The 14,351-nt window shown below is 43.8% G+C and overlaps 1 protein-coding gene across 1 annotated transcript in view; it reads right to left on the bottom strand.

Moving 5' to 3' along the window:
• The window catches only part of EPB41L4B (erythrocyte membrane protein band 4.1 like 4B), a 159,979-nt gene that overhangs the window by 25,175 nt on the left and 120,453 nt on the right, over positions 1-14,351 (bottom strand). Inside the window, exons 19-21 of the mRNA XM_021706305.1 lie at positions 9,487-9,554; positions 6,499-6,597; positions 621-807 (exon numbers count right to left, since the gene is read on the bottom strand). Of these exons, the coding sequence (XP_021561980.1) occupies positions 621-807; positions 6,499-6,597; positions 9,487-9,554 (354 nt within the window). The remainder of the gene's footprint in view (positions 1-620; positions 808-6,498; positions 6,598-9,486; positions 9,555-14,351) is intronic.

The following is a 14,351-nucleotide window of genomic DNA, read 5'->3' as shown; positions in this document are numbered from 1 at the left end:
AGTGCAGTGGCCGCTCCCAGCCACCGCAGCCTCGACCTGCTGGGCTCCGGCGATCCTTTTATTTATTGTAGAGATGAGGTCTCACCAAGTTGCCCAGGTGGGTTTTGAACCCGTGGACTCAGGCAATTCACTTGCCTCAGCCTCCTAAAGTGCTGGGATTACAGGTTGAACCACCAAGCCTGGCCTAGTTCCTATTTTAAAACTATTAACACATGCTGTCCAACATAAGGAAAGAAGTAGGGACACTTCTATAGGTTTAATCCTCAAAATTTTCCATTATGGTTGGGAGAAAGGGGAACATTTCTCACTTTCTATCTTTACAGTGGAGTAATAGCTTATATAGGGATGATATTTAAAATCAAAATTACTGTTAAAAAATCCCTTCAATTACAACTAAAGTACAGTGAACATGATTTTACATTTCACTCTGACTCTTACAAATGGTTGGCTTATATTTTGGGGACAAGTATATAAAAACATATTCTGGTAGTTGTTACTGTTGCTTTATGAGTGCACCCAATTGATTATGCAAAATTTAAATGCACATGCTAGATGCTACTCAGTAAATTGATACTGAATTCTCAGCAAGTGTAGCTACTCACCAGGAGTTTTCCCCATACCTTGGTCCCCGGGGACAGGTGGCCTTTGCCTTCGGATCTCTGAGGCGAACTGACTTTCTGGACCTTGGGCGATGCCAGCGGCACTGAGACTTGTGTGGCAGCTGTCGTAGTGTTTGTGGTTATAGCTGTGGTCACTCCTACTGCCTCAGCCAGGTCTGGAGGGAGGTCGTCTTCGTCACTGCGATTACTAAAAGCACATGAAGCTCTGCTCATTACAATAATAAACAGGCTGTGAGGAGTGGAGGGAGGATGGGCAGGGGGGGAAGGCCAAGGGTGGGGACTGGGGGCTTCCCAAACAGATGTCCACCAGATGTCCAGCTTACAGGGTCCAGTATGCTGATTTTTTTGCCAAAGCAAATTTGGGCTGGATTTTCCATCATTTGCCAGGATTTTGTTGCTGTTGTTGTTGACAGAATATACATAACATGATATTTCTCAATTTTAGCCATTTGTAGATATACAATTCAATGGCATTAAATCTATTCATGGTGTTGCGTAGCCCTCGCCACTATCTATCCCCCAAACACTCTCATTAACACCAAAAGAAACCTCATATTGTTACTGAACAATAACTCCCCATGGTCCTCTCCTCACAGCCTCTGATAACATCAGTTCTACTTTCTGTCTCAATGAATTTGCCTATTCAAGGAACCTCATGTAAGTGGAATCACACCGTCCTTCTGTGTCTGGTCTATTTCATTCACTATAATGTTTTCAAGGTCCATCCATGCTATTGCATATATCAAAATTTCATTCCTTTTTATGGCAAATAAATATTCCATTGTATAGATATACCACATTGTGTTACCCATTTATCTGTTGATGGACATTTGGCTTGTTTCTATCTTTTAGCCATTGTGAATAGTGCTGCTATGAACATGGGTATACAAATTTATTTGACTCTTTGCTTTGAGGGTGCTTTTTTTTTTTGAGTTGCAGTCTTACTCAGTTGCCCAGGTTGGACTGCCGTGGCACATTCATGGTCACCCCAGCGTCGACCTGCTAGGCTCAGGCGATCCTTCTGCTTCAGCCTTCCAAGTAGCCAGAACTACAGGTGTGTACTACCATGCCAGCTAATTTTTTTTTTTTTTTAATTTATTGTAGAGACAAGGTCTCATCAAGTTGCCCGGGCTGGTCTCGAACCTGTGGGCTCAGGCAATCCACTTGCCTCGGCCTCCCAAAGTGCTGGGATTATAGGCTGAGCCACCAGGCCCTGCCTAAGGGTGTTTTTAAGGCCTCCTGGCACACTGCCACTAAGGTGTCTGATGGAACTTCCAGAGCCACCCTGGCATGGGGGTTGTGCTTTTGAATGTGGCTGAATTCAAGAGTGTAGATACAAGACTCACGACAGGTAGGCACCCATGCAGCCTGTGCAGGATCACTAGTTAAGGGCCTCAACACTGCACTGGGCTTTGTGGGGAAAATGTGGCCACAGGACACAGCTACAGGGTAGAAGGAACTGATGAAGGGGGACATTTTAGATCCTGCTGTGTATGGAGAAGTTGCAAGAGGAGAATTTAGAATTCATTACTAGCCAGGAGTGGTGGCTCATGCCTGTAATCCCAGCAATTTGGGAGACTGAGGCAAGAGGATTGCTTGAGCCAGGAGTTTGAGACCAGCACGAGCAACATAGCAAGACTCCATCTCTACAAAAAAAAAAAAAAAATTAGCTGGGCATGGTGGTATGCGCCTGTAGTCCCAGCTACTTGGAGAGGCTGAGATGGAAGAATCACCTGAGCCCAAGAGGTTGAGGCATAGTGAGCTGTGATCATGCCATTGCACTCCAGCCTGGACAACAGAGTGAGATTCTGACTTAAAAAAAAAAAAAAAAAATTGAAAAAAACTCCACATTCTTAATAGTATAATCTTTGTCTTAGTTTTGATCTTATGACAAAGCCTTCCAATTTTACCTCCACTTCAGAGGTAAATTCATGTTAAACTCACAAAACAATACCTTAATAAGTAAAATTTTATGTGAAAAAATTATTTTTGCTTTGAAACTATTTCTCTCTGTTTTAACAATATGTCTACATAGAAATGTGTCTGATGTAAAAGTCATCAACTGTGAACACTGGTTATTTCTGATGGCATGATTCTGAGGAATTGGTTACTTTTCTCTTTGGGGGCTTCTGTCTTGCCTATTGAATTCTTTTAGACTTTTTACACTATGTTTGAATAAATAGTAAAGTTTTATTTTTGGAAAAAATAAGACAGCTCGTCATTTTCCAAACATACTGGCTGGCATCAATATACAAACAGTTGTACTGCCTCAAACTCTTTGCAGAGTCCCTCCACTTCTCCCTTCTCTTTGCACCCAGGGATCACATTAGTCTTCTCTGTCATGCTTCCAGGAAAGAACATGGTTGAGGTTTTTGTTTGTATCTTTAAAAGCAGTGGTTTGAAAACTTGTTTAGCCGGGCACGGTGGCTCATGCCTGTAATCCCAGTACTTTGGGAGGTGGAGGCGAGAGGATTGCCTGAGCCCAGGGGCTTGATTATAGCCTGGACAACTTGATGAGACCTTGTCTCTACAATAAATCAAAAAAATTAGCCAGATGTGGTGGCACATGCCTGTGGTTCCAGCAACTTGGAAGGCTGAGGTGGAAGGATCACCTGAACCCAGCAGGTCGTGTCCGCGGTGGCTGTGAGCATGCCACTACACTCCAGCCTGGATGACAGAGTGAGAGTCCAACTTAAAAAAAAAAAAAGAAGAAAGAAAACTGGTTCAGAGCACCTGGATGTTATGATGCTCTTGGCAGAACAACCTAAAATCCAAATACACAGAATTCCAGCCTAGGAACTAGGAATATTATAATAGCCAACAGGGTTGTGTGTGCACACACATCTGTATCTCAAAAATGATAATGCAGAAAATACTTCCAGAAAGTTGGAAATCTGAGTGTTACCATCTGTACTTCCTGACCATGTGTTTAACAACTTTATTAATATCTTGAGGTTAAGGAGATGGGCAAATGAGCGGGAACCAGCAGCAAGGATTCAATAACTCTTTTTTTTGAGTCGGGGTGTCATTTTGTCATCCAGGCTGAGGTGCAGTGGCACAATCACAGTTTATCATAGCCTCAAAGGCAATCCTTCCCACCTGTAATCTCAGCACTTTGGGAGGTGGAGGTGAGAGGATTGCCTGAGCCATGGGTTTAAGATCAGCTTGGACAACATGGCAAGACCTCGTCTCTACAACAAATCAAAAAATTAGCCAGGTGTGGTGGCATGTGCCTGTAGTTCCAGCTACTTGGAAGGCTGAGGCGGAAGAATCACCTGAGCCCAGTAGGTTGAGGGCGCAGTGGCCGTGAGTGTGCCACTGCACTCTAGCCTGGGCAACAGAGTGAGACTCCGACTCAGAAAAAAAAGGGTGATCCTTCCGCCTCAGTCTCCCAAGTAGCTGGGACTATAGGCATGACACCGTGCCTGGCTAATTTAAAAAAATTTTTTAATAGTGATAGGGGAGGTCTCATTATGTTGCCCAGGCTGGTCTCGAACTCCTGGACTCAAACAATCTTCTCACCTCAGCCTTCCAGAGTGCTGGGATTACAGGTGTAAGCCACTACACCCCGCCAGGATTCAAGGATTCTTTATGGAACAAAAACTTAAAACTGGGAAAATCACATCCATTAATTTTGCTATTTTCTACTAATGGGGAAAATTCTACGATTCTTTGATTTTTCAAAGCAGAATACTCTGGGGCAGCATGAGAAATATATACGTGAAGCTAGAGTTAAGTTTAAGAAGGGTTTCTTTAAGAGTCAATTTGGTGGGTTAGTGAAGTTTTCTTTCCTTCCAGGCCATGTATCAGTCAGTCATTGCTTCAAACATGATTACATATCTCAAATGGCTGATGGTAACATTTTGAGTTTCAAAATGTAAAAGGAAAGGCAAGTTCTGCCAGGAAGATATCCTTGAGGGAAACAGACTTCTGTGGCTTAATTTGCTCCCCAGAGATCATTAGGACTGTTAATTAGTTGAATCTTTCTCGTTTTGGCTTTTCTAGGAAATGCAGCTGCTATTCTATCCAGAAGTTTCTATTAAGGCTAATGAGGTGGATGTGTCTGCCCTTAAAAACCCCTCTGCACACCTCATTTCATTTTCATACATGTAAATGGAAGACCTGAGATGGCTGTTCGCATCCGGCCTTATGTTCCCTGTCCTACACTTTGCATTCTGGATTCTCCCTAAACTTGACCTTTCCTCAGAAGCTTCCAGGTCTTGGAGAAGAAAGAAAGGGGAACTCATCCTGTGGCCAGAGCATAGAAGCTTTACCCACATTGTCTCATGTTAACCCTTACAAAACATCTCAGAGGTAGGTATCATCTCACCCATTTTTCGGAGGAAGAAAGAGAGGCTCAAAGAATAATTTTGCCAAGAGCTTACAGCTGGAAACTAGCCAGGGCCCTAACAGAAGCTTTCCAACTCCAGAACCCCATGCTTCCTATTTCGTCCAAGATCCCTGCAGCTCTCTGACTAATGACACATCCAGGCACGGTGTCTGGGCCATAGCCAAGATCAAGAAGTGGGGACTACCACTGTGATTAGTACTACAATTATTACTAATATCATCACCCCTCTTACTAGAGCAAGTACCTGTCTGCTTTGGATTATAATTATTTGCGACTCTTTCCCTCCAATGTCTCTCCCTGCAATAAATTATGAGTCTTTGGATAGCAACTGTCAAAATCACCTTATTCCCTGACAATGCCTACAACAGTCTAACACACACTGAAGCCAAGAGACTTTTGTTAAGCCAACCATAACTGGACAGGCCCTGGTAGTTCTGGGACATTTAGGGAAATGGCTCCTCCAAGCTCAGAGATGAGCTCTGGCTCCCTTGGCAGACCACACTGTCATTTCACTGACACGCTGTGGAAGGCAGCTTCTAACATGGACCACAATGATCCATGCATGTCCTGGTATTCATGTCCCTGTGTGAACCCTCTCCTTGAGTGTGGGCTGGACATAAGGACTTGCTCACAGTTTTTTGTTTTTGTTTTTTAGTCGATAGTCTCACTCTGTCACCCAGGCAGGAGTGCAATGGCATGCTCATGGCCACTGCAGCCTCAACCTGCTGGACTCAGGTGATCCTTTCACCTCAGCCTTCCAAGTAGCTGGAACTACAGGTGCATGCCACCATGCTCGACTAATTTTTTTATTTATTGTAGAGACAAGGTCTCACCAAGTTGCCCAGGCTGGTCTCGAACCCCCGGACTCAGGCAATCCTCTTACCTCAGCCTCCTAAAGTGCTGGGATTACAGGCTTGAGCCACTGTACCCAGCCGGGTGACTTGCTTCTACTGAACAGAGTATGGCAAAAGTGATGAGATGTCATTTCTGTGATTAAGTTGCAAAAGACTGTGACTTTTGCCTTGCTAGCACTTTCTCTGGCTCTTGTGTACTTCCTTTGAGAAAGAAAGCTGGAGAGGCCTATATGACTACAAACTGAGGGCAATCTTGGTCCAACAGTACTTGAGGAACTGAATCCTGTCAGTGACTAAGTGAATGAGCCTTCAGATGAGACTACAGCCCTCACAGACACCTTGAATGCAGTCTTGTGAGAGCCTCTGACACAGAAGACCCAGCTAAGAAGCCATGCTCAACTCCCAAACCACAGAAACTGTGAGGTGATAAATGAGGATTGTTTTAAGATACTAGTTTTAGAGTAATTTGTTACACAGCAATAAGTAATGACTGCCTATGCCAACTAAGTAGTGTTTTCAAGGACAAAGGTCTAGTCCCACGATTACCTAAAATGAAAATAAACAGAATTTGGGGTATGGCTCCTGGAAATGGTTGGAGGGGTTAAAAAGCATTTATATCTGAACATTTAGCATCATCATAGTTATTATCATTGAAAAAAAAAACAGAACTCACAAACTATACTGTCTTGTTAACTTCCTCACTCGAGGAGGCTTGATTTCTGGCTTTTCCACAGCTGGTTGGGCGGTTTCCACACGTATAGGAATAGGACTTCTAGAGACATAGCAAGAAACAGAACAACACCAACAAGAAAGGTTTATGGTCTTGTTTCAGCCATAGGGACTGCTTTCTCAATTAATTTATAGCTCAATGACATTGATAGTCAAGAAATTCTCTTTTTTTGGTCTTTCTCCTCTACTTATTTAATAATTATGATTATTTTTAAAAGCATAGACAAATCTAAAATTTTTTAAAAAACATAGAGAAGAAAATATAGCAAATGGGGGAACAAAATATAATTGGGATACCTAAACAGCCACCCATCCATCTCAAATATGAAGGGTGAATCAAACTGAGGGTTTGGTTCATAACTAGGTCATGCCAGTAAAATGCAGGGAACCTCTGAGTACCTATGAAAAGAACCTGTTTTCACTTCCAAGTAATCTGGTAGCAATTCTGTTTTAAACATAGCACAAAAAGATTTTTGAAAAACCCCCCAAAACCACAGTATATTTTGTATAAAAAAAAGTGCTTAATCAAAAGACCTTTAGGACTTGTTCTACACATTCTAATTCTATGTATGTCTGAAAATATTAAAAACTGTTTCATTTGTATCTTTCCTCAAGAATTTATGCCAGATAACCTATAGGCCCTGCTCAAAACAGTGATTTTAAAGAAACATTTTAACATGTTTTTGTGGTGGTTATGATAAATTTCACTTTTTTTTTTTTTTTTTTGAGTTGGAGTCTCACTCAGTCACCCAGACTGGAGTGCAGTGGCCGCTCCCGGCCACCGCAGCCTCGAACTGCTGGGCTCCGGCGATCCTTCCGCCTCAGCCTTCCAAGTAGCTGGAACTACAGGCGCGCGCTACCACGCCCGGCTCATTTTTTGATTTATTGTAGAGATGAGGTCTCGCCAAGTTGCCCGGGCGGGTCTCGAACCTGCGGGCTCAGGCAATTCACTCACCTCGGCCTCCCAAAGCGTGGAATTACAGGCTGAGCCACTGAGCCCGGCCGATTTCACTTTTTAAAAAATCAGTGATTACATTTTAGGACAAAAAGGGCATCAAAACAAGTTGAGGTCCTCAATAAGGGACCCCATCCAAGTCAATGAACACTTCTGGGCCTTCATTTTCTTTTCTATTCAGTGCTTAATATGATGACAAGTATGTGCCATTGCCTAATAAATGTTTGTTGAATAAACATGTGAATGAGCAAATAAGGAATCGGAATCAATGTGTTCTATGTTCATAGTTTCCTCTAGCGGGGAAACCCTGGAGTAAATGGAACATGGTCCCTGGAAGAACCAATAATCTACTAGGGAAGCACAAGACTTTGCTTGGGTGGATGGCTGGTATTGGGTTCATGGAGGAGTTTCCTTGTAACCAAACAGAAGGAAGACTACTAAGATGGGAGACAGAGGGAAGACCTGGCTGAATGCAGGGCACTAGAAGGGCTGACAGGTGAGATTCCAGCAGAAGAGCAGGGGGTTTCGACTAGAGGGATAATAGGGGTCAGGCCATGAGGAGACCAGAAGCGTCTTCGAAAGTTGTTGCAGCAGTAATCCCAGAAGAGAGATGATGAGGGCTCAAGGTCAACAGGGATTATGGTCATGAAGAGAAAAGGATGGGTGAGGGAGATAATACGAAAGTCAAATTGGCAGGACTTGGTGACCAATTCAATAAGGGTGTAGGGGAGGAGAAAATCAAGGATTTCCAGGTTTCAGGCCTGTGAAGTAGATAGGAGGAGGAGGAGGAGGAGGGAATGCTACCATCAACCCAGATTGGAAAACAGGAGAAGAATAGTGGGATGGGGAGGGAAGAGATGAATTAAGTTTTTGAAAAGTCCTGGAGGCCCAGTATGTCTGGAGTAAGACAAATATATATGAAGAACATAGATTGGGAATCATGAGGTGACACAGAGAATTGTTAGCTTTTATTTTTGGCATTGAATATAAGAACTTCCCAGGGCTGCAGTTCTAAATCAACTGGGGTGCCTGTTAAAATGCTGATTCCTATCTATTCTGGTGCCCTCCAAACCCCCACCAAACACATATACACAAAGGATCTTCAAGATATGGACTAGGACCCAGGAGTCTTTTTTTAAACAAGAGACTTTGATGCAGTAGTCCTTGGACCCACTTTGGGAAACCACTCTAGGAAGACTCCTCACCAGTGTTAGTAAACCACCAGGTGGCAATGAAGCTAGTGTATTCTACAGGTTGCCACTCAGCTAGGCCAAGAGGGGAAGAGTTCCTGCTTTGTGTGGAATCAGAGAGGAAGGATTTCCTCTGGATTTAGGGTGATGGCGACCTGGAAGCTTTAAGGAACATGTGTGGGGGTGGGAGGGGGTGGATGATGAGAAATTGCTTAATGGGTACAAATGCATGTTATTTGGGTGATGGATACCCTAAAAGTCCTGACTTCACCACCATGCAATCTATGCATGTAACAAAATTACACTCGTACCTCTTTTTTTAAAAAAAAGAACATGGCGTGGCTTCAACACAGGGAAGGATCTCAGTAGGAGGGGCACGTCAGTGGGAAGAGTGAGGATTCAGCTGGTGTGGTGAGTGGAAGCCATGTCTGGGAGGGCTCCTGTGCTCTGTTATGGAGTCTGGACTCCATTCTGAGAGCAAACAGAGCCTTTAAAGACTTTAAGCAGGAAAATGGCAAGGTCAGGTCTGTATGCTGGGAGACAGCCCAATGAGACTGATTTCTTTGTCAGTATAGCAGGCAGAGATATTAAAACAAAAAAAGCAGCATTTTTGAGGCTAAAGGAAGTTATTAAGCCAGTCTTTCTTCCATCTCTTTGGGCTCACATCCTCTCGGTTTTATTTCTCCTCTCCAATTTTATTAGCAGATAACCTCATGAGCAATGATTCAAGGATAATGTTGATGATAAAGAGAGTATCATTTCCCCATTCAAACAAGAAGCAACAGACCTTACATTAGTGTCCTGAAGACTGGATTTCTTATTGATATTTACAAATGGTGAGTCCTCTTTTCCACCCTGTTAAACAAAACAGTCAGGTTAGTCAACACTGAATGTGTTGGCATGCAAAAATGTTTTCCAAGTGTCCCACATTCAAAAGATTATAGAAAAAGGCAGGTGGACCAAAGAAGTAGTTCATCAAGTATTCCATCAATAGCGAACATTGCTTTGGCGTCTATATATGTTAACAAAAAAATGTTTTCTAGAGAACGGGATTAAGACAATCATTCAAATGCAATCAATTCTTGCATTCATACTTTTATTGAGCACCTGCTACCTGCCAGCTCATGCTTGAATGACAAAGGGGTGGTGTGGGAAAAACCAACCCCACAGTTTAATCCCTCATAGCCCAGTTTAGTTCAGGAATAATAATCAGCTCTACCCTCAGACAGCACTTACAGTTGACAAAGGAATTTGGAATCTGTCCTTTCACAACAGTATAACAACCGTAACAGCCTGGCAGGAATGACATCACAGGATTTTGAAAGAAGCCTTGTCCTCCTCCCTCTGGTGAGCCCCACAGAGAATGGCGGAGGAGGAACGGACACTCACTCAGCAAGCCAGGCCTGCTGATCGCACACTGGTGGTCGATGGGAGATGCAGCAGCCCGTGACCCTAACACCATACAGAGCTCATAACATATAGAACTTGGTCTCTGTTCTTTTTTTCTTTCTTTTCTTTTTTTTTGAGTTGGAGTCTCACTCTGTCACCCAGGCTGGAGTGCAGTGGTATGCTCACAGCCACCGCACCCTCGACCTGCTGGACTCAGGTGATCCTTCTGCTTCAGCCTCCCAAGCTGGAACTATAGGCACACGCCACCATGCCCAGCTAACTTTTTTTTTTTAATTTATTGTAGAGATGAGGTCTCACCAAGTTGCCCAGACTGGTCTCGAACCCATGGGTTCAGGCAATACTCTCACCTTGGCCTCCCAAAGTGCTGGGATTATAGGAGTGAGCCACCACGTCTGGACTTTTTTTTTTTCAATATATTAATTTTTTTAGTTGAGGTTTTACTCTGTCGCCCATGCTGGTGTGCAGTGGTATGATTCTTCCTGGGCTCAAGCAATATTTATGCCTCAGCCTCCCGAGTAGCTGGGTCTACAAGCACACACCACCATGCCCGACTAATTTTTATATTTTTTTGTAGAGATGAGGTCTCACTATGTTGCCCAGACTGGTCTTGAACTCCTGGGCTCAAATGATTTTCCTGCCTTGGTCTTCCAAAGTGCTGGGATGACAGGCATGAGTAATCCCACCACACCTGGCTGGCCTCTATTCTAAATACATGTTGAGCAAAGATTTCAAGGATACTAGCTTGTAGGGCACTGCACAGTTGCCCACCTATGGAGCCAGTCCTGCTTCCTGACCAAAGCCTTTTTTAGAACCGGGAACACACAGTACTGTTGGCCTGTTTGGCTTCCTTTCCTTACATCCTTGCTCTGCATTGATGCCAACAGGCAATTAATGCTTAAGCCCCTAGCAGTACACCTGGCCATGTATTAACCTCCCTCCCTCCATCACAACTCCTCCAAAACTCTAAACCAGATATATATATTTATATAGATATATTTATTTATTATTTTTATTTAAAATTTTTTAATAGTAGAGACAAGGTCTCACCATGTTGCCAAGGCTGGTCTTGAACCTCTGGGCTCAGGCAATCCTCTTGCCTCAGCCTCCCAAATTGCTGGGATTACAGGTGTAAAGCACCAGGTCTGGCCCTGTGAACACTAGTTCTACTGAGGACAGCGGGTAACTAGTTTACAAAGTGTTCTGTGGCCCATTAGGTGGGAAAGAAGTAAAACAGTTTTCTTTCATGTGGGACTTGACAGAATCTATAAGAAGTTAATATGCATCGGGACTGTTCCATGGGATTTCCAGAATTATTAGGGAGGTTCCATGGGGCTAGTGTCCCTTATAACATGTCAGGAAACGCTGCTCTAAAATTTCTGACCTCACACCTCCCTTACTACTCTCTTGCTTTCATATGCTTCCGCTATGTCGGTTTGGCCAGGACATTTGCATTTCTTCTCACTTATCTCTCACCTCTTCCCTAAACTTTAGAAAATAAAATATTTCTAATACAGCAAGTCCCCTACATACGAACCTTCAAGTTGCAAACTTTTGAAGATGTGAACATGTGTTCACATGTCCAATCATGTAAGTTAGTTCATGTGTCTGGCGTACACTGTCACATGCATGCATCCTCTACAAGTGGTTGTGCTTTTATGTACTTTATAGTACTGTTAGAGTACGATAGTACAGAATGTTTATTTCAACCCCAGGATATTTAGAAGCATAAAAGCAGTGGTGACGTAGCTGATATAGCCAATTGTGTTAGTTGGGTACCTAGACAACTTATGAACAAATTAGACTCACAGACATTCTCTCAGAATGGAACTCATTCGTATGTAGGAGACTTACTGTGTACTGCACTTCTTCACTGGAGCAGAAACATGGGTTCTTTACAGATAATACCTGCAGCATGGGGCCATGGGGAACATGCTAGAACTTTAAATGTAGATAATATCAGCTTTGTAAATTGTGAAATATCTGTTGGTTTTACTTGTTCTTTGATAGAATAAAAATGGCATGCTTTAGTAGGCTGGATGCAATGGTTCACTCCTGTAATCCCTGTGCTTTGGGAGGCCAAGGTAGGAGAATCACTTGAGGCCAGGAGTTTCTGCCCAACCTTGGCAACACAGTGAGAGCCCATCTCTACAAGTAAAAAAGATCAGTCAGTGATCCCCGCTACTCAGGAGGCTGAGGCGGGAGTATTGCTTGAACCCAGGAGTTCAAGGCTGCAGTGAATTATACTGCACCACTACATTCCAGTTTGGGTGACAGAGCAAGACCCAGTCTCTAAAAAAGTAAACTTTGATATAAATGAGTTCGTGATGGGAAGTGAAGCTGACCATCCTGTAAAAAGTGCTACCAGCCGGGCTCGGTGTCTCAGCCTGTAATCCCAGTGCTTTGGGAGGCTGAGGTGAGTGGATTGCCTGAGCCTGCGGGTTCGAGACCTGCCTGGGCAGCTTGGTGAGACCTCATCTCTACAATAAATCAAAAAATCAGCCAGACGTGGTAGCACATGCCTGTAATTCTGGCTATTCGGAAGGCTGAGGCGGAAGGATCGCCGGAGCCCAGCAGGTCGAGGCTGCAGTGGCCAGGAGCGGCCACTACACTCCAGTCTGGGCGACAGAGTGAGACTCCAACTCAAAAAAAAAAAAGTGCTAACACTGTTATCTGCAAGCAGTCAGTGACCCCAACAATATCATCACACCACAACTATAATCATTACTTTCAACATCCCCACAATGGTAGAACAAGACATCCCACCAGGTACTTTACATACAGCATCTCATTTAGTTTTCACAATAACCTAAGACAGTAGATTCAATTATCTCCACTTTACACATCAGAAAACTGAGGCTCAGAGAGGTTAACAAACAAGGCTAAAGGGACAATGCTGAGCAATGGTAGATCAAGATTCAAAGCTAGACCATCTGACTTTGAAACTTGTGTTCCATACCTACTGCCTCCTATTTATATAACAACTCCAAAATGGAAGAAATTTTGTAAGCTTTCTCTTATCTTTCATGGTGTGCTCTGAAAGGACTTAAATTGTTCAGATTGCTACATATATAAATGGAAATAATAATATAAGAGATTCCTGAACATTTACTTTTCCCTTGGCAACAGAAACATAAATATTAGGTTCATAAAGAATGAAGAAGAAAGTTCTATATTTTTCAAATTAAATCATGGACAATTGCAGCTTTCTACATAATGTTTTATATAATGTTTTTATATAATGTTTCATACAATGTTTCCAAGGCAAGGATGGCAAACAGGCTTCTACTTGAGTGCCAACTCTAACGACTGGTAGTATCTCCTCAGAACATCCGCCATATAGACATTGGTTTTGAGGCTACATTTAGGGCCAGAGAGAAAGAGAATAATGGTCAACCAGTGATATCTGTTATGGGTGCAGATGGGAGAATTTATGGCAGCCATTACACTGTCATCTCTCATCTCCAAATTCACCCTTCAAACCTCTACTTTGTGGAGCAGGCCCAAGAGTCTGCAAAGCTCATTTCTGCTTTGCCAGCTGGTTCCATGCCAGGTTCTGTCCATAGGGGGTGCTCAGGGGGAGGGACTTGCTCCTTCTTGTCTGCTTCCTGCTCCTGTGAGTTGCCCCAGCCTCACTTTGCAGTTCCTCCTGTAGCAGCAGCTGATTCCGGGTGTAGTTTTCTAACACTGGCATATCCAGCTTCATCGTGTCTACCTCAGACACATCAGCACCAGCTGGCCAGTGCCCTTTTCTCAGAGTCTGGGTCCAGGCCCCGCAGGCATGTCTCAGAGCTCAGAAATACCAGCACTGGCTATGGTGACCCTGCTCTGAAGTCTGAGTTTCAACTCCACAGGACTCTTCTTTCAAAATCTAAATTTGAATATTGACAGCATCTTTGTTCCCTCAGCTGCAGGGAGGGCAATTGCTGCCTGCAGTTGCTACCTCCAGTACCTTAGAGTAGTGTGACTCAAAGTGTGGTCCTGCCGGCTCATTAGAAATACAGATTCAGCCAGGCTCGGTGGCTCAGCCTGTAATCCCGCGCCTCTGGGAGGCTGAGGTGAGTGGATTGCCTGAGCCCGCAGGTTCGAGACCCGCCTGGGCAGTGAGACCTCATCTCTACAATAAATCAAAAAATCAGCTGGGCGTGGTAGTGCATGCCTGTAATTCCAGCTACTTGGAAGGCTGAGGCAGAAGGATCGCCGGAGCCCAGCAGGTCGAGGCTGCGGTGGCCGGGAGCGGCCACT

The sequence above is a fragment of the Carlito syrichta genome, unplaced genomic scaffold, assembly GCF_000164805.1.
Source record: "Carlito syrichta isolate Samal-C Ts95f unplaced genomic scaffold, Tarsius_syrichta-2.0.1 Scaffold315407, whole genome shotgun sequence".
NCBI lineage: Eukaryota > Metazoa > Chordata > Mammalia > Primates > Tarsiidae > Carlito > Carlito syrichta.
This window is presented reverse-complemented; position numbering and strand designations above follow the sequence as displayed.